The sequence below is a fragment of the Mastacembelus armatus genome, chromosome 24, assembly GCF_900324485.2.
Source record: "Mastacembelus armatus chromosome 24, fMasArm1.2, whole genome shotgun sequence".
In the NCBI taxonomy this organism is placed as follows: domain Eukaryota; kingdom Metazoa; phylum Chordata; class Actinopteri; order Synbranchiformes; family Mastacembelidae; genus Mastacembelus; species Mastacembelus armatus.
In genome coordinates, this window is record NC_046656.1 from 21,071,333 (window position 1) to 21,098,698 (window position 27,366).

Genomic DNA, 27,366 nt, shown 5'->3' on the forward strand with positions numbered 1-27,366 from the left:
GCACATCATACAGCTGCTGTCTAGGCAGAGGTTGCTGGTGTCCGGGGGGTGATTTGCTCAGAGGCTGGATGCCAAAGAAATTGGTGATTTTCTGGAAACTTCACTTTAAATCTATTGATTCATGCTCAGTTTCACTCTGCTGGAACTGATATTGGTGCTTTGTGTATCTGTGATACAAATGGAAACTTTAATGGATCTCACAAAAACTGTTCCCTGCTGAAGTCATCATCTATCACCATAAGTGTAGTCAGCACAGACAAAAATAACTTGTTTTAAAACACAAATTAAACTAATAATTAATCTATAAGAGATGGCTCCATATTATTTTAGATATCAGAAGGTTTGTAAAAGGCAGCAGTCAAAGGTTGGAGGTGAGACAAACAGTATGAACGTTTTCTGTCTGGATGAGACAAACGTAAAAATGTTCCAACCCCCAAAAAAAAAAAGGACAGAAATTTACAGCAGAAAACTTGTGAGTACCTGCTGCATTTAAAGTTAGTGAAGTGGCAGTGAAAGCACATAGTTTCCATTTTTATCTCCAGTCCTGATAACTTCATTATGTCTGTTTCTTTTTGTGAGCGGCCATCTGCCAGTTCCACCAGCAGAACAGAGCAGAGTATTGTTCTTCCTCCTGGATCGCTCCTAAAGCCCCTGTTGCTCGGTCAGGAGACGACCTCTTTAATCCCCCCTCTCTGAGGCCCAGGGGTCAGCCACGATTACTCACTTGTCTTGCCCCTGTCAGACAGGCTGGGCCCGTCTCCCTCGGCGTAGACGGGGACCACGGTGACGCTGTAGCGGGTGTCTGGAAGAAGCTTGTCCAGGACGGTTGTGGTGGTGCTCTCTGACACTTGTTCCTACAAAGACACACATGATAAAGTGGATTATCATTGACCCAGAGGTTAAACTCCCACCAGCCCCAGAGTCCAGTCCAGAAACTTCAAACCTGAACAATGACATTTCACTGTGATACTGATGTGACTCTTGATTCTGTTATGTGAAATGTGTTTTTATGGTTTATTTCCTGTGTTTTTCTCTAGAAAAAAAAATGTGGGATCTATCAAATTCTGTTAAACGTGGACACAGCTCAAGCTGACTGACATTGTTCTAGTGAATCCAGGATGAGCAACATTTGTGGTTTTCTGAAGACGCGGCATATGAAACCGCATGGACGGTTTTTAAATTCCTCTGGCACAGGGGTTTAAACTTCCTCTGTAGAGTTTATTTCAACACACTAATTGGGAATAAAAGTTATGTCGAACCATTTCTGAACAAACACGAGCAGCCAGATTGTCAGATGAGCCACATTCGGATGTGTTTTCACGCCTCTTTACATCCTGAAGCTCAGCGAGCAGCGAAGACAAGCGTCTGATTAGCAGGATTTACACAGACCTACTCTGTACAAGCTGAACTCCAGAAATACAAACCCACAAACATGCCACACATCAATAACAGATCCACTCTGCCAAAAAGGATTTAGATGCTATTGTGTGGAAAATGCACGATGGGATTATCCTGTCAGAAAGCATGACATCACTAAATCCTCACTAAGGGCTTTGATCGTCGTGCTTCTTTTGAGGTACAACGGTTCAATCACAGCCTGACTGCTTTTTTTTTTTTTTTTTTTTTTATTAACTGCGTCTGCAAGTCTGACATGTTTTAAACCCGAGTAGCTGTTTGACCATAAACGTTCAGTGAGGGGGCGCAGCTTACGTCACCCTCTAGGCACCGAGAGGGGCCTTCGAAGTGACGTGACATTTCCATCTACGCTGCTTCAACGAGCAGATGGCGTGTCACCAAGGAATGGTGTTAACAACACAACACACATTTTCCAGACCGGCTTAGAAAGTTACAAAATCAGACTCGACACAAATGGAGAAGATGCTGGTCAGAAGTCAAGAGTGTTTTTATACCAGCAATGGCTGACAAATGTGAGGCTGGATGTCTGAGGAGAAAACCAGCTGAACTAATGGGTTTTACTTGTATTGTTGTCATTGTCGTTTGTTGTGTTTACTTTAGTTCCTCGATATTATCTCGGTTGTTTTGTGGCTGCTCCCACATGACGCACCGCATCCTGGTACTTGGATGAGAACCTCCAGGGACCATCAAGAGCTGTGGGTTGTGTCAGGAAGTAAAACCTGAACCGAACAACACATGTGGATCTTGGGATGATTTGTTGTGGTGACTCCAGAAACAAGAAGATTTGAGTTTGTTCTTTCCCCACAGAGATCACAAACGTTTATTTCAACTTACTGCAACACGGTTAAACTAAACCTAAACTGGATTCAGCTCAGATTAACCTACGGCTCCAAGCGCTTGAGACTATCACGCCTTCAGTCTTGTATCAGATCAATCTTCACACCACTTAAGTTAACTCAATTTAAGGTCAACTCCCAGGAACGTATTTTATTTTAACTTGCCATGTTGTGCCCCTGTTTGTCGCGTTCAAACTGAATGAGATCAGAATTTGTCATTTTATCTTTCTGTACATGATGATGAAGTTGTAATGTGGGACATTACAGCAGAAGTATGATCAACTAGTTATTTATTGCTGTGGTTTGTTCTTGTGGTCTACACAGAGTCTGTTACTTGTTTTTTTTTTGGGTGAGAATTTCGATGAAGAGCAGGAGGATCTTACCACAATTTCCAGTCCTCCGTCCGTAGGAACGTAGATCACTTTGTAGCCCTGAACGTTGCCATCAGCAGGATTCCAGGTCACAGTGAGGGTGGTGATGGTCGGGTTGGTCACCCTCATGGTGCCCACTCCGCCCAAAGGCACTATGGGAAAAGACTGTTGTTAAGTTTGCCCTAATCGATTTTGCCTTCACTTCAGCTTATGTGCAAAACGGTGTGTTGACCTCAGAGATTAATAAACATCAATGAAAGTGACTGACGTGTCTTTCCGTTCTCCGACTGGCGTTTTCCCTCCCTCGTGGGGTACACCGGTAACACCGACACCGTGTACGGTGTGTCGGGCATCAGGTTCCTGAGAACAATGGAGGTGGTGCTCGCAGGAACTTGCTCCTGTTTAGCCAAATTAAAAACGACAGTTAGTCTCATAACCAGCGGCCTCTCGACCAGCTTCATCACCTCAGTGTCGTCCGACAGGTCAGACAGGTGTCAGAGACCCTCACCATCTCCTCTCGTTCACCACCGACAGGCACAAAGAAGACCTTGTAGAGGCGGACCGCGCCGTCAGCCGGCTCCCAGTCCACAGTCAGAGAGGTCATGGTGGGGTCGGTCACCCTCAGGTTCTTCACCCCTCCCAGTGGTCCTGAGTAAGTGGACAAGTCACATACACACTTAAGGCTTCTGCTTTTGGAAAAACATGATGCAGCCCAGGGCAGCGATGGTTTTATTCACTGGGAGAATGTGTGATCTCAATATTCAGAAGAAATTCATGAATACATGAATTTAGTATTTTAATGTTCTTACTTGTCTTTCCGTTTTCAGACATCGTCTTCCCGTCTCCCTCAGGGTAGACCGGCACCAGGGACACGGTGTAGAGGGTGTCGGGCTGCAGGCCTCGCAGCATGGTGGTGGTTGTACCTGCTGACACGGTTTCCTGAGTTCGACAACAAATTACACAAATTAGCAGCTTCCAAACCTTGTTAACAGCCACATCAACAAGCATTGCAATGATAAAGAACTCTGAAAAGTGGTTTAGTGGTTACAATGGCAGCATCATTAGCTTTCAACATTCACCCTCTGAGCAGTGCAATTAACACCCACATTCAGACATGCCCCAACAGTAACAGATGGTATCAGCACTGCTGTGAAATATCAATTTGTTGTGCATCATTAGCTGTTGAATCAAAACTAGCTCATTTAAGCTAAGTTATAGAGACATATAAAATCAGGGCGTGGTGTCACTTCTGAGTTTGATGGTGTGAAGCTCGTGGTCCTACCAGTCCTACCATGCTCTCAGCTCCTCCGGCAGCAGGAGCATAAATGACCTTGTACTCCTTCACTCGGCCCTCGGCCGGGTCCCAGCGCACGTTCAGGGTGGTCATGGTCGGGTTCAGCACCTGCAGGTTCCTCACTCCACCCAGGGGCTCTGAGGAAACACAGCTACAGTATTAGAGATAGCAATGCAGTACTTTTCCTCCAGCTTACTACTTCTCGCTACTTCACTGGAGTATTTTTTCATTTACTCTACTTCACTGTTCCTTCTTCCCACTTTCTTTTTCATCTCTCAGCTTTGCACGTTCACTCTTTCTCCGTTCAAACTTGAGAGTTGCTGCCCTGACAGGGAGGGCTCTTTTCTCTTACTGGTTTTTCCTTCTCCAGAGATGTCTTTTCTGTCGCCGTTGGGATACACGGCCGCAACAGTGACGGAGTACTGCGTGTCGGGCTCGAGCTTCTGCAGGACTGTGCTGGTCTTCTTCCCCCCAACCTGCGTCTGTTCACAGGAAACAGCAGTGAGACTTTAATGTCCCTAAGTCTGTAATCACTGGTCTCTGCTCTCATCTCTCCGCTTTCCAAAAGCTAAACTGAAACTCTGAGAATACTTCACAATAACTGAAGACAAACCATTTACATTATTTAGATATGAGCAAGTAAAGTGTTTCTCTGCAAGACAATCCAAGTAGGCCGCTGGGAAATCCTGAGCAAACAACTCGGTAATAAATCATGAAATGATATGACACTGTAAACAGAGGGCATAAACAGTCTGTCTGGTAGCTAAGATAAAAATGACAGTGGGTGTCACATCATATTTACATCAGCATTTTAGGAATTTGGCTGAGTTTTTGCTCTGAGAAAGTTTAGTTTACTGATGGAAAATCAGAGGCTCCCTTGGGATTTTTAATCATGAGATAACTGTGTTTCTCATTTCATAACTCTGCCCTGACACCACAGGCCAAAGCAACATCAGCATCACCAACTCTTAACAAAAAAGTCTATCAATGTATGTTGAATATCAAATACGCCGCATCCCGCTCAATCTCAATTTCTCCGTATTGATGTTTTCAGTTGACTTTTCCATCAGCACCATCTTGTTCCTCACCGCAGAACGATCCCACTCAAAACTTGTTGTCAAAAAGTCAAATTATCAGCTGCTTCATATCTTCATGTGTTCAGTTTGATTTATTCCACTGTGAGCTACAGCAAGACCACCTCTCTCTTCCCATAATTCCCTTTAAAGACAATTCATATTCAGCCAAATATAATTAAACACATGTAGCACACTGTAGAGCTCAAAACTGGGTCTGTTATTGCACAATTTTTGAAGTGGACATCATTACTGGGAAACCCTGAGCTCATCCTGCACAAACAAACACAGGACCGATGTTAGAAAACAACAACCACACAGACGACAACACGCCACCAGCTGCTCCCCGTCTTCTGGGACACATGTGACACAGACATGACGTCCAACAGACAAGATTAGTGGTCCTGACATCCCGGTTCGACCCAGACACAATCAAACACTGAAATTCTTCTCACACAACCCGGTTTCATTTCGAGATGTTTCCAGAGCTCATCGATCGTGTCACCATGCAGGAATGTGGAATGGAGTTTGGAGCTCTCGTCTTTCTGTGCAATCACAGTGAAGGACGCAGCCTTAAACCAAATGTCCAAATATGACGGCGCTCAGGACGGCCCTGAGCTCTGGCAGCGTTTACTACTTAAAATCTCAGTGCGCTCCGAAGGAGACGAGAATTTAAACCAGGATCCATCGTGTACATTTCAGCAGTCTGTACTCCCTGGTGTGTTGACTTCAGCTTTACTGTGACTCATGATGATGACTTCAAATCACAGCCCATAAATTCATTTTCCATTTGCTCCACTTTTATTTTCAGCTACTTGGGTGATTTATTTTCACTGTATTTCCACTACAGTAACAAATACTGTACTTATGACCATATTTATCAGATAAGCGCAGTTACTGGTTGCAGATTTAAGAGTTTACATTAGGCCTGAGCTCTGGAAAACCCTTTTAACACATCAACAGGGACCTTTTGTCTGCAAAGTTTGTTTGACGAGATCCCTCAACATCTTGTTTTTCTTGTTAAAAATGTAAACACAGCTGTCATGTTGTGTCGTCTGTGTGCAGCTATGATTTTGATCTACAGTATATACAGTACACTCCACCGAGGCACCTACGCTGGGCAGGACCCTACAACGATGTTCTCACGATCTCTCCTATTGGTTACTGTGCTCACATCTGTATGAGCCATCTAAGTGTGTGGGTGTTTGACTTCTGCAGCCTGCACCCAGTAAGCACCAAGCAATGATAAAGAAGATTCGCTGCACTCAGGACCACCTTGGAAATGAGTTTCTCTTTGTTGTGACCCTTGACTCCAAAGAACACCTCCCTACAACTCAAATTTCTCTTTGACTTATAAAAAAGTAATAAAATATTGAAATCTTAAGAGGGAAATGGTTAATCGATCCAAAAAAAGAGCTAAAAGTAAATCCCTTCATAAAGAAAAGGTTTTACTGATGATACTTTTGTACTTTGTACTACTCAGGCTGTTATTTTCCACCACTGGTGCCCTGTGTGGTGAATACCCACTGTATAACAAATCATCTAAAGTACAGTTTCTTTAGATCATCCTCACGACTGGTGTATAACTCAGTGAAGCTAAGTAGTAGCTGCAAGTTTCCCTCTGGGGATTAATGAAGTTTTCATTCATTCCTGCTATCCATCTGTTTATCCATCTAACTCAAACATCCTTTACTCCAAATGGTCTGTTTCATAAAACCACATGACAACTACTGCATACACTATTAGTGCTTTTAGCTCTTTTCCCTGAGGAGTTTTATGGCTTTTTTCCCCATGTTCAACATCTTAGAAGTATCTCATGAGGATGCGAGAATGTCCCATCAAATCCAATAGTTCACACTTGATTTGTTTCTATATGTGGTTTGGGACTCATGCTGCAAACTCTCCTCCCAGACTTAAAGTCTTAAAGTCATATTGAGACTTTCATTGATCAGCCATCGAGTGTCCAAAGCAGACTGGAGATGTTCCAAGTGGTCGAAAAGCAACACACCACTCCTCAGCACCAGCAGAACAAACCTCACTTTGTAAGAACAAGGAAGGAAAATACACCCTGAAGAAGAATTTAGTCAAACTGTTCCTCGGGTGATAATGTGGGTTCACAGGGGAGCGGCAAAACCTCAAATTTACAAAACAATCCCTGAACTGAAGCCAGCGTGAGTGTAGAGACTTAAACAAACATTTTAGAAATCTCTGAGGTCGCTTCTATTGTTCGTGTCAGCGGAGCAGCTCCAGCGCCCGTCTCTGAATAAAATGCAGAGCGGGTGCTGGTGTGTGTGTGAGTGTTTTCAGAAAACAATATTTTATGTGAGTTCTGTGACTTGGTGCTGACAAACACAGCGATACTGCAAAAACTGAGGTTACGTAAATATACTGCAGTATTATTTTCCATGAGACACAGACCAATGTCAACAAAAACACCTATCGCCTTACGTGAACTGTAATTGACATCTATTTTTTCATTACCACAATATAACTCAGCATCTATGACTAGGAGAAACTGCTTTATTAGATCCTAAATCTTTACTATTGAATTTACTTCATGCAGAACGGATAAATCGGTGCTAGCTTACATTTAAACCATGTAAATGAGAAGTGATCGTACCGAAACGGGCTCGCCTCCGGCCACAGGTTTGTAGATGACCTCGTAGTTCTGGACGGGGCCGACCGCGGGGTCCCACTTCACCTGGAGAGTGGAGGTGGTGGCGTTGAAAACCCTCAGGTTTCGAGGAGGCCCGCTGATCACTGGGGGGGAGTACAGATAAATCCAGTGAGATAAACAGTACAAGCAGCAGATCTTGTGTTTGATGAGCGATGATGGTGGTGATGGTGACGACGACAACAGTGATGCTCCCAGAGTCCTGTGGGTCAGGGACCTGGACGGGCCACTGGTAGGATTAAGAGCAGGACAGTGATGAGGTTTAAAGCAGGCTGAGGAGTGTGATCAATGAAACTGTTCAGAGCAGGAGCGGAGTCCAGTAAGTTCTCATTCAATCGTTTATCTTATCGATCGGACTGCTCGGTTTGACTGTCCACAACATCCAAATTGTCCCTTCACTATTCTCATGTAACAGAAAACAACCTGCAGGCTACCATGAACCAGCTGCTGGTGTTGGAGACAAATTTGGGGAAAATAAATTTAAGATTATGGCAAATATGTGAATGATAAATAAAACTGCAGCTGCTATAACATCTGGGGTTTTGTACATTTTGGTATTAACTAAATTTGGGGTTCGTGAAAAATTAAAGTGGCATCTTCATCCATTTTTGGGGGAATAATAAAACCTTCTGAGGGTACAATAAATCATCTTAAAGCCTCATGACAATCTGTGTCACATATTCAGCTGAACTTGAAGATCCCTGAGCTCCAGCTCTGCTGCAGGAACAGTGCACAATAATGCAACCGCATGCAACGCCGCTGATGAGATGACGGAGGTGGACACTGATGGAGGATGACATGGAGACATGATAAAATGACATTATAATATGAGATGAGTGTAAGAATGACAAAATGGTGACAAATGGTTCAGAGTGGAATTAAAACAACCTGTCATGATGATGATGGAGGTCTGTGAGGATGACAATGTAAGTTCTCAGACTTTTTGCATTTGAAGCTCTGGATCTAAGTTCACACCACAGTCTACTACTGATCCAAACATCAGGGCTGCGTGAACATCTTTGTGTGACACCCATTGTTTGGTGAGTTTGTTGGAAATGTAAGAATCAAATTAAATCAAATCAAACAGCTCTGAATAAGGCAACAAGACGTCCTGGTACAAAAAACCGGACCAGGTTTATTTTTTATCTAGATCTGCACAACTCACAGCACCGACACAGAAAACCAGACAAGGACCTGAGATTCATGTTTCTTTAAAGCTTCGACCTGCCAATGCTCTGACCAACTGAGCTTGTTATTGATTATGTCTATGTGTGACCAATCAAGACTAAGCAGTACTTTAATCTGACAGGTGAACAGGAACTATGTGGGTATTAAAGCTTCTCCAACTGTCCACAGACGTCACAACTGACAGACTGAAGCTTCTTTAGGTTGTGTCAGTGACTCCTCCAGTAGTTTGTGGTGTGAACACCCAGCAAGGCACAAAAATGAAAACTCATGCAGGCAAGAAAGACACAGTGAGCTCCAATCAACAGTGTCCCTCATCATCCAGATTACCATTCCATTCAAACTCATGAACATTACAGTGAAAAGGAACCGGTCTTTCTCATACGACATACCAGTGGGATCCCTTAACACTAGAAAGAGACATTGAGAAAACAGCGTTACTTCACCGTGAGTCACATCAGTCAGTGTAAAATATAATGGCTGCTTTTTGGGAGCCGGGAAGGCGACACAGAGGGTAGAGCTTACATGTGCGCTCGCTTCCCATCAGGTCTTCGCTCTCTGACTCGTCTGGGTAGATGGCTGTGACGGTGACGGTGTACTCGGTGTCCGGGTCCAAGTTCGGCAGAACGTGGGTGTTCTCATTCTCGCCCAGGATAGCCTAGCAGCAGACACAGCAGAGAGACGGGACAGGTCAGTTAGTGTAACGGTAATGGAAACCCGTGAGCAGAGAGACTCCATGTGTTCGTGCAGTTAAAGAGTCGTCGTCCATCTAAACATCTTCTTCAGTTTCAGTGACAGGCAGGAAATACTCAGCAATAAGGGCAAGACGCCCTTTTCCATTCAGCTCCATTATCACTCTAGCCTTGGCATTTCGTCTGCTGAACTGTCTCCAGAGAGTTCTGCCTCTCAATGTCGTGCTCAACCGGACATGTTGAAAAATGCTTTTTCATACTTAGCTAGCGGTTCCCCTCCGAGTTCAAGCCTGTGTGCAAAGCTCGACCGAACATATCCTGAATCCCTCCGTACGGGACACAGCGAAAGTGCTGACAACACTTTGAGTAAAACACGACCTCAGAGAGCAAGAGGAGCATTTTGCAGATTTCTGTTGTAATGAGTTCATAAAAACATCTGGCCAAGTGGAATAACTTGATAAAGGGATGAATCCCGTAATAACCTGGTATAGATTTCATTCACAGATTTTTCTGCTGAACTGTATGGTGCAGGGGGAGGCAAAAGTGGGCCCAAAAACAACCTTCCTGGGCCAAAGCCTAACAAGAAAACAAAGCATGTTATTGTGGCTTCAACTACAAAACAGGCTGTTTTTACTTAAGTCCTGGAACACACAATAAATACGTTTATTGATCTATGGCAGTTTTAAGAGATCCACAATGGATCATTCTCGACATCGTCTTTAAAAAAAAAAAAAAAAGATCTTTAATCAAATTCTGCAGTATGGCTATTTTATGGCACAATAATAAACCCATCTTCAGTTTCATAATCAGAGCTCATCCAGACCTCCATGTGTACGAGAGCCAGGAATGTTACAGGAAGATGTGTCCTAACGATCCTCACCTGAACTCAGAGCCGTGCTGCTGCTATGTGAGTCCAGGATCCGCTTTTAATCACAGGGAGGAAACTCTGTCAGGACAGAGTCAAAAACCTGCAGCACCGCTTGGATGCTGTATGGACGAGGCAACTGGAACCAGATGAGTAACCATCACTGCAGACAGACAGTGCTGTCCAAGTGAAGCTCATTTACATATTTTGAAAGAAAGCGCTTAACTGGATGATTTATCCCACTGCTGAAGATGCATTTATGATAAACAGACAATGAAGAGCAGAGCCAGGAGTAGATGTTGACTTGACATTTCCTAGTTTAGCCGAAGACACGTGTTCTGAACAATGACGGGACTGTTTCTTTTATACTTGTATATCATTTGACTTACACTTTCCCATAACACCCTTCACTCACATGGATCTGTTATTGGGTTTAGTACAATGAAGTGATGCGAAGACATTTCTTGTCTTCAAAGCTCTGCATTTTAATATGGACCATCACTGCACAAGAGCATTTAAGAAACGGTCCAGTTCCAGATTCACTAACTTACAAACTGGAAGTCGGTCTTCCCCTTCTTGGTCCAGCCGATGCGGTAGAGGGACACGTCCGGGGCTCCGTGGTCCCAGGTGGCTCTGAACGAGGTCTGGGTCACTTCAGAGAAACGCAGGTTCTTGGGGGCAGGAACAACATCTGTTGACACAGGCAAAGAAGAAAAGACGATGGGCAGAGAGATGAGGAAAAGAATAATACTGACTAACGTGTGTGCCTCCAATTACATGAAGTGTACTGTCTTTGTCTGTGTTCATGTGTGTTTGGAAGTGGCACTAAGTATGTTCTTGAGCTATATTTGTGGGGACAAAATTTTAGACAATGGCAGCAACTTAGATTCCTGAAAAGAGGCAAAACAAAATTCCAAATTAATATGTTTTTCAGTTCTCTACTCGTCTTCTATCAGGAAATAAAGTTTTATTTTTTGGACTCTACTTTGGAGCTAATCCTCCAGCTGAAGTCGTGAAATCACTGCAGCACAACAGGACAGAACAGCTCCTGCACACTTGCTGCCATAATGTAGCTGGGCAGGTGGCTAGCTATATGGAGAAGTGTCATCCCTGTTCTTGGATCCAGCTCCAATTTGGATCCAGCTCCAATGGAACTCCATTTATTATTTATTGGTACAGTGCATGTGGTCATGTAAATGAGAAGCAGTGTAGTTTTAGCTCCTTAGTAACTCACGAGTCAGTGTGTGTCTCCGTCACTCAGTTTTGTCTACGTTTTATTTTTACCCTTTGGTTGGTGAGGTCTCACAACATAAAATGTTGTGTTAGCACAAAAATCAAACATCTCTAACGTCTTAAACCAGCAAACCACTGGAAAGGACTTTTGAGAAACATCTGCAGAGCATAATTTGTTCCTGTAAAAGTCGACATCAGGATTTTTCATGAAGTTTTCCTTTGATGCAAATGAGGGAATAATGGAAGAAAATAAGATGCAGACACATGTGAGACAAAGATGTCTGACTCTTAAGATTCTGCCGTGGAGCTAATATGAAAAACAACGACTTAAAATAAAAACATGAATGGAAGTATAAACATAAAAATTTAGTTACTGGATGAAATGAAAACAAAACAGCGGATTCAGACCTGTGATAGCATTTCCAATCATTCTGGCTCCAGGCCCCTCGTCGTACACCGGGGTGACGGTCACGTCGTACTCGGTCTGGGATTTGAGGTTGGTCAGGAGGAGCGTGGTGATGTCACCGTTGACCTCAGCCTGCCGGTGGCAAAGCCGACAATAAGGAACTATAACATTTCAGCGTTTTAATCACAGAAAATGTTTTCAAGCTATGAAAAAAATATGTTTGTCTTAAAATCTGGCCACCGAAGAATCTCAGATCTGGTTTGATTTGTCGAGCAGGGTCAGTTTGTTTTATTACTTCAGAGCCGTGTGTGTGTGTGAACCTCAACAATCCAGAATAAACAGGAAAACACTGCCCTTTCCTCAAACCACAGAAAGAACAACACCTTAGGCTGTGGTAAGTGTACACAACACACACTGCTGCAACGCTTCATTCTGACTGCAAGGGGAAAATCAGATGCAATTAAAATTTCAAAATTTCTTTACTGTAGAATTAAATAATTCAATCTGATTGAAACTAATAACACTGTGGATTTTCTCCTCCAAACTAAGGCAACAGGGTGCCTTTCATTATACTGCCATGATTTATTTGGTGTTTCTTAGAAGCTCCTTAGAAGCAGTCTTGGTAAAGATATTGTGTGAGTCTGACAAATCCTGGAAAAATAAAATCTGGGATTAAAATATTTGCCATTCAGGAAAACTCAAGACCATTAAAAGAGTATATTTGCAGGGTCAGAGAAGACCAGGTGGTAGCATAAATCATGGCAAAGCTTTGATGCATAAAACGCTGAACATGTCTCTTCAGTCAGGTTTTCCATTTCAGGGGAGAGCTGAGTAAAGTAAGCACCAGTGGAGAAAAATTCTGCAGGCATAAATCCAGTGTGTGGGCTTCTTCTTCTACAGAGGCAAAAAGCCTTCAGCATTAATCCTTAAGAGGAATTGAGCTTCTGCATGTGATCCATCAGAGCTTCTTTCTGGAGACATCTCACAGATGTCCATCGACGGCATCTTCAGCTACCGATTCATCCCAGACTGTTTGTCCTGCGCTGACATCCAAGTGAGAAATTATGAGGACCGGGGGTGCTGGGATGATCCTGTCTGGCTGGGCCGACGTTCCTCTGCCAGCACACCGCTTTTCTCAGAAAGATCAGCCAACACTGTGGAGCTGCTGCTCCGCAGCGAGGCGGCTGTAACACCTGCCTTGGTCACTTTCCCAGAACACAGATATCACTCCTGAAAAGTTCACCCTTCAGAAGCTCTGAGAGAAGTTTCATTGATCAAAGTCATCTGTAAATCACCTCACAAACATTTTCAAACATGTTTTGAAGACATACGGTTAGTTTTCAGGGCAGGGGAGTAACAGCAGATGGCTGCCAATGGAAAAGGTCGCAGCTGTCCGTCCCTGCTCATTGTCGGTGTACAGGGGGTGGACCTAGACTTTAACATTTCATTCTGGTATATTTTTATCTATTTATGAGCTTCATGACCACGTCTGCACTGGACAACAACAAAACAAAAACCAGGTCTTACCTCTTTCACATCTCCATCCTCCGGTTTGTAGGTGATTATGTATTTGCGGACGGCTCCGGGAGCAGCGTCCCAGTTGAGTCTCATTGTGCTGTGAGTAACGTCGGTGATTCTCAGGACTCCAGCAGGAGGAACAGGCACTGGGGGAGAACGGGTGAAGGACATTAAACCTGTACTGATCCCGCCTGCAGCACAGAAACATTTCTGATTCCAGCATCACAGTCAATATTTCTTTAAAAGATGCTGACTTACACAGTGAGACCACAGAAAAACTGAAAGCAGCTTTTTGAAAGTGCTGCTGCTTTGGATATCCTGGATATCCTCTGCAAGTTTTCAGTCCAAAATATAAACTCCAGCATGTGGGAGATGTGGTCCAGCTCTTGGAAAACAACTGCTTATATCAAAGTAAAATTCTCTTAAATTCTGTTAAAGTCCTCACCTTTCCAAAAAACCTTTTCTCCAATAAAAAAAACCTGCCTTCTACAGCAGGAGAGTTCTGGTACATTGTAAGCTTTATACACTATACACATAACATCACAACTGCTCTTCTAGAAATAGTGAAAAGACGTGGTCAAACTTTATTTGGCTGACTGTTTCAGATGGCGTTCTTACACCTTCACATGCTACTGTTTCCTGTTTCCACTGGGCCCGTTCACTGAAGTGTAAAATCACATCAGAAGGTGATGCCTATAAATGTATTATTTTCTCTGACCGACAGTGCAAACTGGAAAAGATATTTACAAAGACATAAACATGGAATCAGAGAATATTTGCATTCACATAAGAAATCATCAGGTGGTTTCAAAGCCAGGATCGAACAGTGAGTCCAGACCACATGTTGGACCACAACAGGCCAAAGTGAAATTTGCAGGTGAGGCTTCTATACAGCAGCTGCCTGGTTAGCTTACTGCCTAGTCTGCAAACTTAGCAGTGCAGCTTTCATTGACAGATGCAGTCAGCATGCCAGTGTGCAGGATAAAACATGTTCGTGTTTGTCAGAGGAGGAGGAGAATTAGCTAGAAGGAAAACGTTTTTTATTGTTTTTTCCATCCCTGTGTTCCACTCTGGGACAGTACAGGAGGAAACTGTTGTTATGGGGCGTCCATGGACATTCTAATACTTTTTCCATATGAAAGCTTACCCTCATGTCTGAGCTTGAGTCTCTATCATCACTGCAGTAAAACTGTGGTTCTTTTGACTTTGCCAACTGAGCTCTAATTCAGACAGACCATTGCTGTCTTCAGATGAGCTCTGCCTCCGGCAAATGTGAGTAGAGCCGATGTACAGTACAGAATCAGTTCGGCGTTACATACATGTGACTCCCTTGTCCTCCAGAGGGTCGCTGGCGAATTCACCGTGCAGGGCGTAAAGTGTGATGGTGTACGCCGTGTTGGGAATCAGCTGCACCAACTGGACGTTAGCTACATCTTCTCCGACACGCAGCTATGGAGGAACAGAGGGAGGAACCAAGACAAGAGAGGAGGGATAGACAGGTGATGTTTCCAATAAAGAACCCCCCCACCACACCCAACAGCACTGGGATGAACTGGAACCCACATCAGTGCTGGCCCTCACTACAGCTCTTGTGGCTGAATGGGAGCAAATCCCTGCAGCCAGGTAATAGCACTGGACGGAACACCTGAAGGCCATTAGAAAAGCATATGGCCATTTAGTGTTTAGCTTATCTAATGCGAATAATACACTATAAGAACTATTTAGTCTTTGCTTGGTTCTGTGGTTGTGATTCACACGTCAGGTGTTGATTTTACAGTTCAGACCACCTCACTGTACATGGACTCTTCCTTTAATTTTCCTTTGTTGTGTAATTAGTGCATATAGCATCTGCTCTGTTTAAATCACCCCAGTGACTTCAGGCCATGAGCTAATCCTTCCCATTACCAGTTGGTGCTCCTTGCCGCTCTGCAAAGAGCTCATCCTATCACCATCTGGAAGCAGTTAGGTGGTGCAAGGAGTAGTCTCCTCTTATAAAGTCAGGGAGGAAATGCTGAGCACACAAATTATGATGTGTGTAAATTTCTGAGTCCATGTCTGTGTTTTCTTGACTCCCATCATTTATTGGCAGGACCTGAGGCTAATATCACATCACATCATATCTAGTCAGTTTATAGTCTGTCAGATCAGTAGATCTGACTAAAACTTTGACGGAACTAAACTTCTGAAAAACCAAAACAAGCTGATTATGCTTGGCTTTCGATCCTTTAGTGATTATTAGCAAAAAGGGCAGAGACAAAGTAAAAAGGAGCATAGCAAATCATAACAACATCGTGATGAGTTATTAAACTTCAAACCACTTATGTTATAAACTCAGCCGCTATATTGAAGGCAGCACTACTTTACCTCTTGCTCCAGCTGAGGCTCAGAGGCGTTGATGGATTTGTAGAGCAGCATGTAACCCGTGGCACCGTCCACCGCCTCCCAGCTCACCCTCATGGTGGTTACAGCCTCATCGTAAACATTCATGCGCTCCACTGGCGGCAGCGGCACTGACAGAACAAAAAAAAACACACAGTCAGATGGAGGAAGGGCTCAGAGTGACAGCAAACACCTTGAGTTTAGTATCCTTCAGTAGAAAATCAGCGATTTTTCATTTGCTGTTTAAATATTAAAACGTCACGTGCAAAAGACTGAATGTGGTTTTGGCAGAAAAAGGATCACAATTTAAACAAAATCAAAGAGTTTCTCAGAGAAACCATAAAGTTCAGTGCTTTTGATGTGTATAATACTTGGTATCACGTCAGGTTAAGACTTCTGTGTTAAAAGTTATTTTGTGAGTGTTTACTGGAATCATGCGGTCTCCTGAATGGGCTAAAGAGATTAAGGCAAACCAAGTTAACACAGTGGGATTTCTGCTGGGAAAATGAGTTTTCTTGGACAAGTAGACGCTAAAAAAAGTTTTTACAACTGAGAATGTGCATGACAGACAGGGAAAGTATTGCTAACAGGAAACAAAAGCTGCACTGTTATGTCCCCGTTTCCAAAATAATTAAAACTAAAAGTCATACCAAAAACAAACTAAATTGGTCTAAATTCTCTGGTTTGCCGAGATGAATGGGTTCTTTTTAAAATGCAGACACACAGGAAAACTGTACTCTATATTAATAACATAGTTAAAACCAGCCTTTGTTCAAAAATAAGTTTAGAGAAAGGAGAGAAATTTGATTTCCTTCAATAATCTGATTTGTGAATGTGGGAGAGGCAGGAAAACAAGAGCTCCTTTCAAACCTGCTCCCAGTGGTGCCTCAGACTTTTACTTTGAAACAGGATGTCCCATTCTGAGCTCACGAACATTTGTGTGACATCTTTTGGCTTTAGATACTGGGACTGGATAAAAGCATACACTTTCCAACTAATCATAATTAAATGCTTCAGTATCAGCTGATGTTTTCATGCGCACATGTTCAGTAAATGTACGACATCTGCATTACACGGTTCATGCAAGCAGAAGTTTTGCAGCCGTGCAGTTTCGGTTCAGAAGGCATGATGGCTAAACTGTCTATACTTTGTCGAGTTGCACGTGTACAAATGAAGTTAATTTAAGTTAAAAAGCTGATTTGTCTAACTCGACTGTCTTGAAATCAACCTAGAGGTCACGTCTATAAGAGGGAAAGACAAACTGAACGCTGCTCATAGATCTGAGCTGTCTGCTTTGCTGAATTCGACCATGTGCCTACTGGGAGCTGATGCTAGCTAAAGACTTATTTATGTACTTTAACACTATGAGAAGTGAATGGAGGTGACCCCCACACTAACCCACGGCCTCCAGCCTTCACAGAGCCGGCAGGTTGCAGACTTGTTTTTGGAACATTGTGAACCGAGTTTTTTTTTAAAATAGTAAATACAACCCACAGTGGTCTAACGGCTGCTTTATGACTGCAGGAAGCAGCTCATTTAAGAACAAATAAAAGAAACAATAAAAGACAAATGAGCAAATAAAAGCACTTAGAGCCATCGTCGAACGATATCAGCTTACTCAAGATATACACACAGCCCTCAGTGAGATTCACAGACATCAGCTTACAGCACCGCATCATGGGAAAGACGAAGCTTGTGTTCAAAGATTTTCTTCCTCAGATCAAACGCTAAATATATGTTGTATAAGCAGAGATGTTGGAGTAGATGTGACGGGGACAAAAGCAAGTAAACAAGTGCCATCGATGTGTGTGAGCAGTTAAATCATGTTGTTTATCTCAAAAACCATATGGACGAAACAGAAATCTTTCCCACAACAGTAAAACACCACAGAGCGATGATGCTATCGGCCCTTAAGGCTCCTCTTTAATCATGTCTGACAACCCAAAGGGCAACCAGTGTCTGGTGAACAAGCCATGGAGTGTGGAAACTGAGCACTTCTCCCATTAGTCAAAGAGGAAGTGGCTTTTGAAGTCTAAGGAGAAACAGAGAAAGAGGTAAAGAGAAAACACACTTACAGGTTGTCTCGGTGCCCTTCAGCGGCTCGCTGCTCTCCCCACCAACCACAGAGTAAACACTGACGAGGTACTCAGTCAGAGGGTTCAGGTTTTCCAGCACTACCGTGTTCACCGTCCCGTCAACCATCAGCTGAAAGCAGAAAGAAGTGGTGGCCAGGAATTTTAAACTTTGCAGGCTTCGATCTCAACAGGAAACAAGTATGACAAAGTTTGTGCGCATCATAAAGTCAACCTGACAGGTGCTTGGTTTAAAAGCCGCTTGGTGAGTCTCACACACCTGTCCTCACTTTATTCATGACATATAGGGCTCAGACCTCCAACAAGTCTGGGAAAAACCAGCAGCTCTCCAAGTCTAGTCACTTCTATTTAAATAAAAGATCTCATGAAGAGGAAGACCTGCTGTTCCAGGACAGACATGCAACACATTACATTAATAGGGAATAAAATATTATTGATTAATCTGCCGATTTTTTTTTTATTACACAATTAATCTTTGAGTCTATAACAAAACTAATCACACTGTACCCCAAATGTACATATTCACATCGCCTGCTTTACCCAACCAACTCTCAAATCAGATACTATTAGTACCTGAGGTAGTATCTGACTCACCAACCCCGCGTTAGAAATACTTCTAAGTCCTAAGAAAAACAAAAACCTTGTTCCAATAAAAACAAAACCATCTGCACGACCAGACAGGAATAAGAACCATTGAGCTGGATGTTGCAGCTCGACTAAAACGCAGAGCGACGAGAGGTGAAAAGTACTGGAAGGTGAAGCAAGTGTTATGTCAGATTCATAATCCTGTTTTCTTCTTTACTGAGACAGGTCAAGATTTAAATGATAAAAATTTCCAATTTAAATTGGATTTATATTAAGGAAACTACTTCAGATGCTTCAGAAATTGTGAGAGCTTTTTGTTTTTAAAAGGGTTTTTGATAGAAATAAAATATTTATATTCGTCTAAGTAAGGTATCACAGAAATCCTGTCCTGGTAGCTAAACTCTGGAATTTAATCTGAGGCGTTAATTCCAAAACCCTCATAACGTTATTCTCTATTCTATAAGAAGTGCAGTCAAGCAAGGTGCCTAGTCTCATTTTTATTATTTTTGTTTTGGGATGTGCCATTTCTGCTAATAGATCCCTCTAAATATCACACATTGCGACATTAAAATCTCATTTTAGAAGAAATCTGAGGACTTTGCAGTTTCAGCAGACTGGTAAACAAACGGGATCTGCAGGGAGCTTTCAAAGTTCTAAGTCTGAAAGGAGTCGGGAGAGTAGTGCAATCAATCACCCTCAGAGCCAAACTGATTGATAAAAGCTGGTTCTCTCTGAAGCGCTAATGAAGGGTAGAGTAATCCAACAGTTTCCCCAGTTCTATAATCACAGTAGTAATCAGACTCTTTTTGTTTTTGATGATTGTTCTTTTCTGTGGGTCCCATCAAAAGAGGAACACACAAGAACAGGCAGTGAGCTAATGGCTGTGTCAGCCTGGTGTCTGAAGAAGTTCAAGATCTGGATGGAAATCAGTGAACCGATCCCTCCTGCCGATACGGCCGATACGAACTGGGCGTCGTCGTGTCGTACCGTAGGCTGCGAAACCAAAACTTTCACGGCGCGTTCATGTGGGAACGTCCTCATGTGGGACAGCGAACTTGGCTGCTAAACGACGTCACATTCCTGTTCTACTCCGCTGAAGAATTAAACCCAGAGGTGAAACAACAATCAAACACAAAGCAGCTGCAGCTTCACAAGCTGGTGGACTGTTTATCTTTGTGATCTGCAAAAACATCTCTTATCCAGTTATTTATGTCTTTAATTTATCGGGTTTAACCTTTTTCCAATGCAAATTAACTTGTTTAGAGTGTTTTCTAAAATCAGATTTAGTTTTTCTTGATTCTGGTCGAGCAGCCTGCCGTAATCTCTGCTGAATCAAGATAAGACTTGTATTCTCAAAACAAGTTTCCATTTGTTTTCAGAAAACAAACTCAATTACAGACAGAACGTTATACTGAAAAGAAATGACTGCAGCATGCTTAGCTGGACAACGGTGCTGAGTAAACAAACATTTCTGTTCACATCTATCCACAGTCCAGGTTTACAGGAGCAGGTTGGTGCTTTGAACGTTTCAGCTAAATCTGTTTATAGCTACTTTCTACATCATACAACAACATACATCAAATGTTTCTTTGACTATTAGATTGTAGACCCTATAGAGGCAGACAGCAGGCGGAGCTGTATGATATTTGATAAACAGGCTCCACCTAAAGGTCCACGTTTATAAATCAGAGTCGTTACACAATTTCACAACTGAATCTTTTTGTGGTGGCTCCATTTTGTACTTTTTAATCACAGAGGATGACACTATATTACACTAGTCTGTTTTTGTGTCTGTGACTGACGATATCTCATTATCCAAGTTCACAGGACGTAATACATCTCACCTGACTGGTGTTTCACAGGTCGAACTTAGACAGATGCTATTTGATATTCCAGGCCTCAGCCAATACGAACAAATGGTCGACAGAGTTTCTGTAGCAGGAAACGCACTGAGCAGATTCTTCTAATGAAGCTCTATGAGTCTCTGAACGGCAGATAACAACTGGTCCTGAGGAACAACCACTAACTGAGCTCCTTACGTCTAAATCAGGCTGGAGATACGAGGGGGGAAGGGTTGAGTGTGCTCTCTCTCTCTCATCATAACTACAGTTCTTCCTCTGTGAGGTGATCATGAGGTAAAAGTTTGAGTCCAGCTCTGGTTTCAGGTGCAGGTTCTGAACTGCAGCAGTACTGACGGCTGGAGGGAAGGGGGAGGAGCTTTATCTCACCTGCATGGGTTCTCCGTCCACCGTCATGTACGTGACACGGTACTTGTCCACAGGGCCTTTGGGTCCCGTCCAGGTGGCACGGAAGGAGTGGTGGGTGACCTCTGACGTCACCAGGTTAGTGGGTGCCTCCAGTTCATCTCCTGAAACGGAACAAACAGGAGCTGGAATATGACGCGACACGTCAGGTATTTCACACCGTGAACCCTGCCGCTACAAATCTGCTGTCATCCTGTTTGCTCCTCTGGCAGCGATTTATATTTTAGCCTCTCTGACAAAGGCGCTCTTTTAAAGGAGTCTTTCTTCGACAGTGCCATAAATCGCTTTTGTATTTCCTCTTAAAATTGATTTACGGATAGAAAGTACTTCCAACGTGAAAATTCCCATCAGATGTTTGGATCCGCGTTGCAACATCCTTTGATGGTCTGAAATAATTGAGATTGTCAGGTCAAATTTATCTACAAACTTTTGTTACTTTTATCTTTTTTGAGTAGAATTGATCAGTGAATAACAGAACACTGCGTTCTCACTTAGGGATCACAAATACTTGTACTCACTAGTCAACAGTCACTAGTTTTCATCATTTAAATGGTCATTTAAACAGCAGCTGCTCCAGTCAAGTGTAATTTCACTGATCGTCATGTCACGTTTACTTGGACTAAAGGGTTCTGTCATTTTTATTAGCATAAAGACATGGAGACATCTCGAACACCATCTAAGAGCCTGTAGTAAATTTAAATTAATTCACGGTTGTCCCTCTTATTTTATAAATTTTGGAAAAGAAGAACTTTCTGAAACTCTAACGTTTCTATCTGACCTCGTCACTAAAAGGTGTAAAAATGATTCAGCGGGATTTAAAGAAAAAGCTGCAAGTGCAGATTCCAGCAGCGGCGGCCAAGTTTCATTCGAGCCATTAAACAATAAACAAGAGGATAAAATCTGAAGTAATTTATCTTCCACACATTGAGGAGCATGACACGTCAGGTGTGATGCTTTTTTTGCTGGTGGAATTATATATATTATAATTAAGAACTATAATATATAATAATTAAGAATTAATATAAGAACAAACTGGCCAAAACCTTTAAAAGATTCGTCCATTCTTCTGTTCTAGCTGATAAACAATCATGTTCCTCTATAAATCGACGTGACAGATGTGCGCATTTTAAAGCTGATTCTCAGGCCAGTGAGTCTTTTCCTACCTGAACCCTTCACGCTGTTACAGAGGTTCTCGGACAGATCATCAACAATGTCCAGCAGGAACTTGAAGTCGTTGACGTTGTACATGTGAATTTCGTCGGGGTCGGAGGCGATGGACCTCAGCTCATTCTCATCGGCATTTTTCACACCTGTGGGACACGTGCCATGAAATACACCAGCTCACAATCAATTTTTACGGTGATTATCAACTGTCTGCGTTTCTAATTCATCCCAGTAAAAAACGTGGATTTGTGTTTACAGCACATAACCAGCATTTCATAGCTCAATCCCAATTTACAAACTCTTCTTAGACCCCTGATGATTTCCAACTCACCAATGGCATAGAGTTCGATGTCGCTGTCTCTCAGGTTCTGCGAGTTCATGACAACTTCGTCCTGCGACTTTCCGTCAGTGATCAGAACTCCGATCTTACGGGCGCCTGCTCGCATTCCCACGTTGGACTTGAAGTTGTTCTGGAGGATGTAGTTCAGAGCCATTCCTGTAAGACAGGAAGTAAAGAGGCATCATAAAGAGCCCAACCAGGGAACTGGAAGCCAAAAAACAAATTCTATCTGGTTTCTGAGCTTCAGTCTTCTTAGGCTAATGAACCCAAACGGGTAAAGTAGGAACCTGGTGAAGACTGGACAAATGCTGTGAACTCACCTGTCATGGTGTTTCCTCCTTTGTACGGCAGGTTGGCGATAGCGTTCAGCAGGGCCTCCTTGTTCTGGTAGGTATTGAGGTGCCACTCGGTCCGTGGGTCTCCACTGTACTGGGCCAGACCTGCAGAAAACAAAGTGAAGCACATTTAAAACGACAGTACAGCAAAATAAAACTACATCCTGTAGATTTTTCTCAGCCTAAAACAGCGGTTATCACTAGAATCATGACGAGCGAGTGGTAGCACAGGTAGAGCAGGCAGTGAGAGCAGCTGTTGAAACAGTCGGGGCGTGGGTGGTGTCAGCAGAGAAAACTGTACCAATCTGGATCCTGTCGGGGCCGATGTCAAACACGCCGACCATGCGACCGATGAAGTTGCGGATGGTTTTGAAGTTCATGCGGCCGATGCTCCAGGAGCCATCGACCAGCAGCACGATGTCGGCCTTCGCTGTGGTCTTACACTGAGTGTCTGCAGATACATGGGGAGGGAGGGAGGGAGGCAGTGAGACAGACACCTGGTACACCACAGACACCCGCCACGAGTGTCTGCCTGATTTTATGTAAAGACTTCGAGATGAACGTGTGTGGGAAAGTGTAAAAAGGCGAGAGGGTAAATCAGCACAGAAGAGGAGGAGTGAGGAGCACATCAGAAAACTCTCACAATCACAAGTGCAAGATGTTTATACAGCAGAGTGCTTCACACAGCATTACGTAACACAAATAATTCACACTCAGAGCACATTTCGTAACAGTTGTCATTTCTGGATTAACTGCTCTGTCTTCGGGGCCTTTTCTCTCCCTCTCTTCCAGCACAGTTTTTATATCCAGCGGCGAATCAGGCCTGTGGTCTCTCCTGGCTGACACTCTGGAGAGTCTGCCCCCTCCAGCAAGACACAGTGTGATATATGAGGCCTCCTGCTTCCCAGGGTCACTGCACATTACTGCTCCAGGTACCTGTAGGGGTGAAAAATGGCTGCTCGTCCTCTTTTCTAGGACGACGCCCAGCGGACACGAGTGATTAAAAACTGAGGGTGTGTGCAACTGAAAACAGCTCAGGAGACAAGTGATTGAATTTTTCAGTTCTCTTTCAGCAGGATGCAGAAACAGACACTCGGTGCTAAGGGAACTAAGCTGGACGCTTGGCCGCAGTCTGCTTGAGTTATACCACCACTGCTAAACACCACGTTCATGTGTCTCTCCAGCATTCATTAATAAAAACAGATGTCATAAACAGAGGCAGCTCAGAGCCATCTAATATGCTACAGACGACTGCTGGATCCAGCGTCTCTAAGTAGGTCTCAACAAATAAATATCCAGCTCAGTCTGACTGCGGGACATAAATCACTGGTGTCCTGCACAAACCTGCAACAATCCTGACTTTTTTTGTTTTTGCTGAGCTCAGGCCAGCGAGCTGACTGTGCTTTAAATAAAAGCTTCAAATAAAATAGTGTCTCGCTCAAAAATCACAAAGCGCACAGTTCAATAAAATCAGGTGTTTACTAATAGAAAAGTGGATATTGAACGACCTGTAAAGAATGTTTTTTACAGGGTATGACGGCTGGAAGGAGCTCTCTCGGATCACATGGACTTGTGGCAAAGGCTGGATTAACGCATCTAACTAAGCAGCCTGCCATATGAGGGCTGTTTCATATAGCAGCATACACCCCAGCGGCAGCTAACACTGATCACAAAAAACTCTTAATTGCAAGCAGAGTCCTTTTCCATGCATCAAACAACATAAAACAGAGAAATATCTGTTTTTGCGTGCCAAGACAAAACATTTGGGCAGCAGATAATGAGCTCAATGGGGACAATGAAGACACGTATACGAGGTCAGGATATCGTGGGGCAGCTGCTCACACAATACATAGCATGCAACATGTTGTCCAGTTGGGCAAATCACAGATACTAGTGTCAACACTTCAGCACCCGTCTGTTTAATAGCGTGTCATTTTACTCCGGATCACATGCCAAACAACAAATGAGGGAGGTGAAGAAACACAGGCCAACAGCCTCCAAATAATTTGTACTAATCATGATCATCTGAATCAAATTTTGGTTTGTGATTCCAAAGCGACAGTGATCCGAATTCCCTTCGACAACAAATAATTCAACATTCTGGCACCAATCTGGGCGGCACTTGGAAGTCAGACCACTCCTGTTCTGTTCTTGGATCAGAGAGCGTCTGGTCTGCAGGCCTGCTCTTGAGGGCTACAAATGGAGTGTGACTAGTTGTGTGATGGTGTTATCAGCTTTTACCAGAAGGGTCAGGAAGAGGCAGCTCAGGATCATCAGACAGGGTCGTACTCTCCTGTCCCGCCAGAGGCAAACTCTCTCCTCCATCAAACATCCCAAACACTGAGACCGCGTACGTTGTCTCAGCCCTGAGGGAAAAAGGAAATCGCATCAATATATCATCAATTTTTCACAGTCTCCACTAGAAAACTTCATGCCAAGATGAGATAGAAGTGAAAGAAACTGCCCGTAACCCAGTAGATCCAAAGATCTGCACCAAGTACAACTGCAACCAGACTCCTTTACTTCCCCCTAAAATTAAACATCCAAAGTTTGAGCTTTGGATTCAATTAGTCGCGTCATCAGTAGAACTACAGACACTGAATCTATTTTTATCCCTGATTAAATGTTTATCATTAATTGTTTCAACGTTTCATGTGTGAAGAGATGTCACTTCACTTATTCCCCTTTGTTATTTTTTCAGTGTCTTGGAAACTGTGTTGGACATTTTTTAGACATCTGTTAACTGAAAAAATAATCAACAGCTTAATTGGTAACAAATAATCATTAGCTACAGCTGCTGTGTAAAATATAGCAGTGTGTGCTACTGTAGGTTTAATTATATACTCTTATTTTGGAGACAGTGGATATAAAATCATAATGAATGCGTTTCATAGTTTCAGGTCAGTCAATAGTAATGAGGTTGGAACACATCAGATGTCAGTAGAGCGAAAATTAAAGGCCACCTGCAGAAAAAGATCATTTTCAACAAAGACACGTGACTCCCCTGAATATTTAAAAACCTAAACCTTACCTGAGTTCCTCTAGAACAACTGTGTTATCGTAGGGACCAACAAGTAACTCCCCCAGGTCAATGTCACTTCCAGCGGGGGAAAAGGTCACTTTATAGCCCTTGACATCTCCAGGTGCTGGATCCCAGGACACTCTGAAACTGTTCCTGGTGGGCTCTGAAGTCTGGAGGTTCCTGGGGGACTTGTAGGGTGACACTGAAATAGAAAAGCCCGACAAGAACTTCAGGACAGAGTCATGCAAAAGTCTTCAACACTAATGCAACTAACAGATCAGCCACACTTCATTCAAGCCAGGTTCTCATTAGTCCATAATACAAATCCTTGAATTCGGAGTCATTCATTAAAGCTGAGTGTCATGCTGTGTGTTAGTAATGCTAGCACGTGATTGAGCATATGTTTAACTGTGATTTTAGTGAGAAGACACTGCTTCTCTGCAGCACAGCAGCACCTGTGGTGTGAGAAATATTCATCCTAACAAATCAGGGCTAAAATCACATTTTTTGTGGAAAAAGGGACAAAAAAATCTGCAGAACAGAATCCCATTTGCTTCCAATGCAACATGACTTTTGTTAACATTTCTCCTGACAAGACTGTCAAACAAGCCACTTTTCTCCATTGTTTCTTCTTGGAAGCTGTTACATTAGCCTTGATGAACAGACTCACTGGGTGTCTATGGGGTCAATCAGCCGCTCTTTTCTAAATTAGAGAAATATGCTTTCAATTTTTTTTTTATTGACCTTAAAACTGTTCCCATAAAAACATGAGAAATATTCACACATTGTGGGAGCATGAAAGTTTACTGTTCTATTGATTCTGGCGTGGTTTGCATAAAAAAAATGGTAATATAAAGACTTTTCTGAATCCGTTCCTCTGAATGAAGGATCATAAAACAGACTACAGACACGATTTGCCTAATTTGAAGCAAAGTGCTGCCTGATTCCACTGACATCCAGAACTAGAGCTAAGCTCGGTTAATTCAGAACTGTTTCAAACTGAGTTTGTCTCACTCTAAGTAAGCAGGACTTCTAGTTGCACTGCCCATAGGTCCAAGGTAATACTTAAACAGTTCATTTGCATAAGTAAATGTTAACACCCAGTTAAGGGGGATTAACAGGACACTCTATTTCTCTAATGGGATCCACAAAGAGCTGAAATCAACTCAGCTGCAGATTTTCTTGTATTTATTCCACCAATAAGAATATTTTAAGACTAAACTCAAGTTGAAGTGTCTTGGGTCAAAGGGGCAGTGTACTGTCTCTCAGAGGGTTGAATTATGGACCAACGTACGTGTCGTTCCTACTCCTTGCCTTGCTTTTCCTTCCCCGCGCTTGTAAATGGGGTGAACGATGATGTTGTACGTGGTCATGGGCTGCAGGCGCTTCATGACAGTGGAAGTGGCCGTGGCAGGGATCTTCAGAGCCACTTCTTTTCCTCCACTGCTTGGAACATACTTCAGGCGGTAGTGGAGCACCTTGCCTGGCGCTGGCGTCCACGTGACTTTCATGGTTCGCTCGGTTTCGTCCGACACCGTCAGTTTCTTACCAGCAGAGGAGGCTGAAAAAACAAGAACATATGCAAGTTAACAGGATCCAGACAGGTTGGCTAAGAAATCTG

At 43.1% G+C, this 27,366-nt stretch overlaps 1 protein-coding gene across 5 annotated transcripts in view; it reads right to left on the reverse strand.

The window, feature by feature from the left end:
- col12a1b (collagen, type XII, alpha 1b) overlaps positions 1 to 27,366 on the reverse strand; it is a 100,895-nt gene that overhangs the window by 46,134 nt on the left and 27,395 nt on the right. For 4 of the 5 annotated variants that reach the window (XM_026329557.2, XM_026329559.1, XM_026329562.1 and 1 more), the window contains 24 exons: positions 27,040 to 27,306; positions 25,755 to 25,947; positions 24,965 to 25,089; positions 23,025 to 23,174; positions 22,709 to 22,828; positions 22,380 to 22,544; positions 22,048 to 22,194; positions 20,849 to 20,988; positions 18,018 to 18,147; positions 15,928 to 16,073; positions 14,883 to 15,012; positions 13,573 to 13,709; positions 12,048 to 12,177; positions 10,958 to 11,097; positions 9,375 to 9,507; positions 9,242 to 9,259; positions 7,611 to 7,750; positions 4,270 to 4,399; positions 3,915 to 4,054; positions 3,433 to 3,562; positions 3,132 to 3,271; positions 2,892 to 3,021; positions 2,636 to 2,775; positions 725 to 854 (listed from right to left, as the gene is read on the reverse strand). In XM_026329557.2, the coding sequence (XP_026185342.1) occupies positions 725 to 854; positions 2,636 to 2,775; positions 2,892 to 3,021; positions 3,132 to 3,271; positions 3,433 to 3,562; positions 3,915 to 4,054; positions 4,270 to 4,399; positions 7,611 to 7,750; positions 9,242 to 9,259; positions 9,375 to 9,507; positions 10,958 to 11,097; positions 12,048 to 12,177; positions 13,573 to 13,709; positions 14,883 to 15,012; positions 15,928 to 16,073; positions 18,018 to 18,147; positions 20,849 to 20,988; positions 22,048 to 22,194; positions 22,380 to 22,544; positions 22,709 to 22,828; positions 23,025 to 23,174; positions 24,965 to 25,089; positions 25,755 to 25,947; positions 27,040 to 27,306 (3,351 nt within the window). The remainder of the gene's footprint in view (positions 1 to 724; positions 855 to 2,635; positions 2,776 to 2,891; positions 3,022 to 3,131; positions 3,272 to 3,432; positions 3,563 to 3,914; positions 4,055 to 4,269; positions 4,400 to 7,610; positions 7,751 to 9,241; positions 9,260 to 9,374; positions 9,508 to 10,957; positions 11,098 to 12,047; positions 12,178 to 13,572; positions 13,710 to 14,882; positions 15,013 to 15,927; positions 16,074 to 18,017; positions 18,148 to 20,848; positions 20,989 to 22,047; positions 22,195 to 22,379; positions 22,545 to 22,708; positions 22,829 to 23,024; positions 23,175 to 24,964; positions 25,090 to 25,754; positions 25,948 to 27,039; positions 27,307 to 27,366) is intronic. The other variant, XM_026329560.2, reaches the window with a different exon arrangement.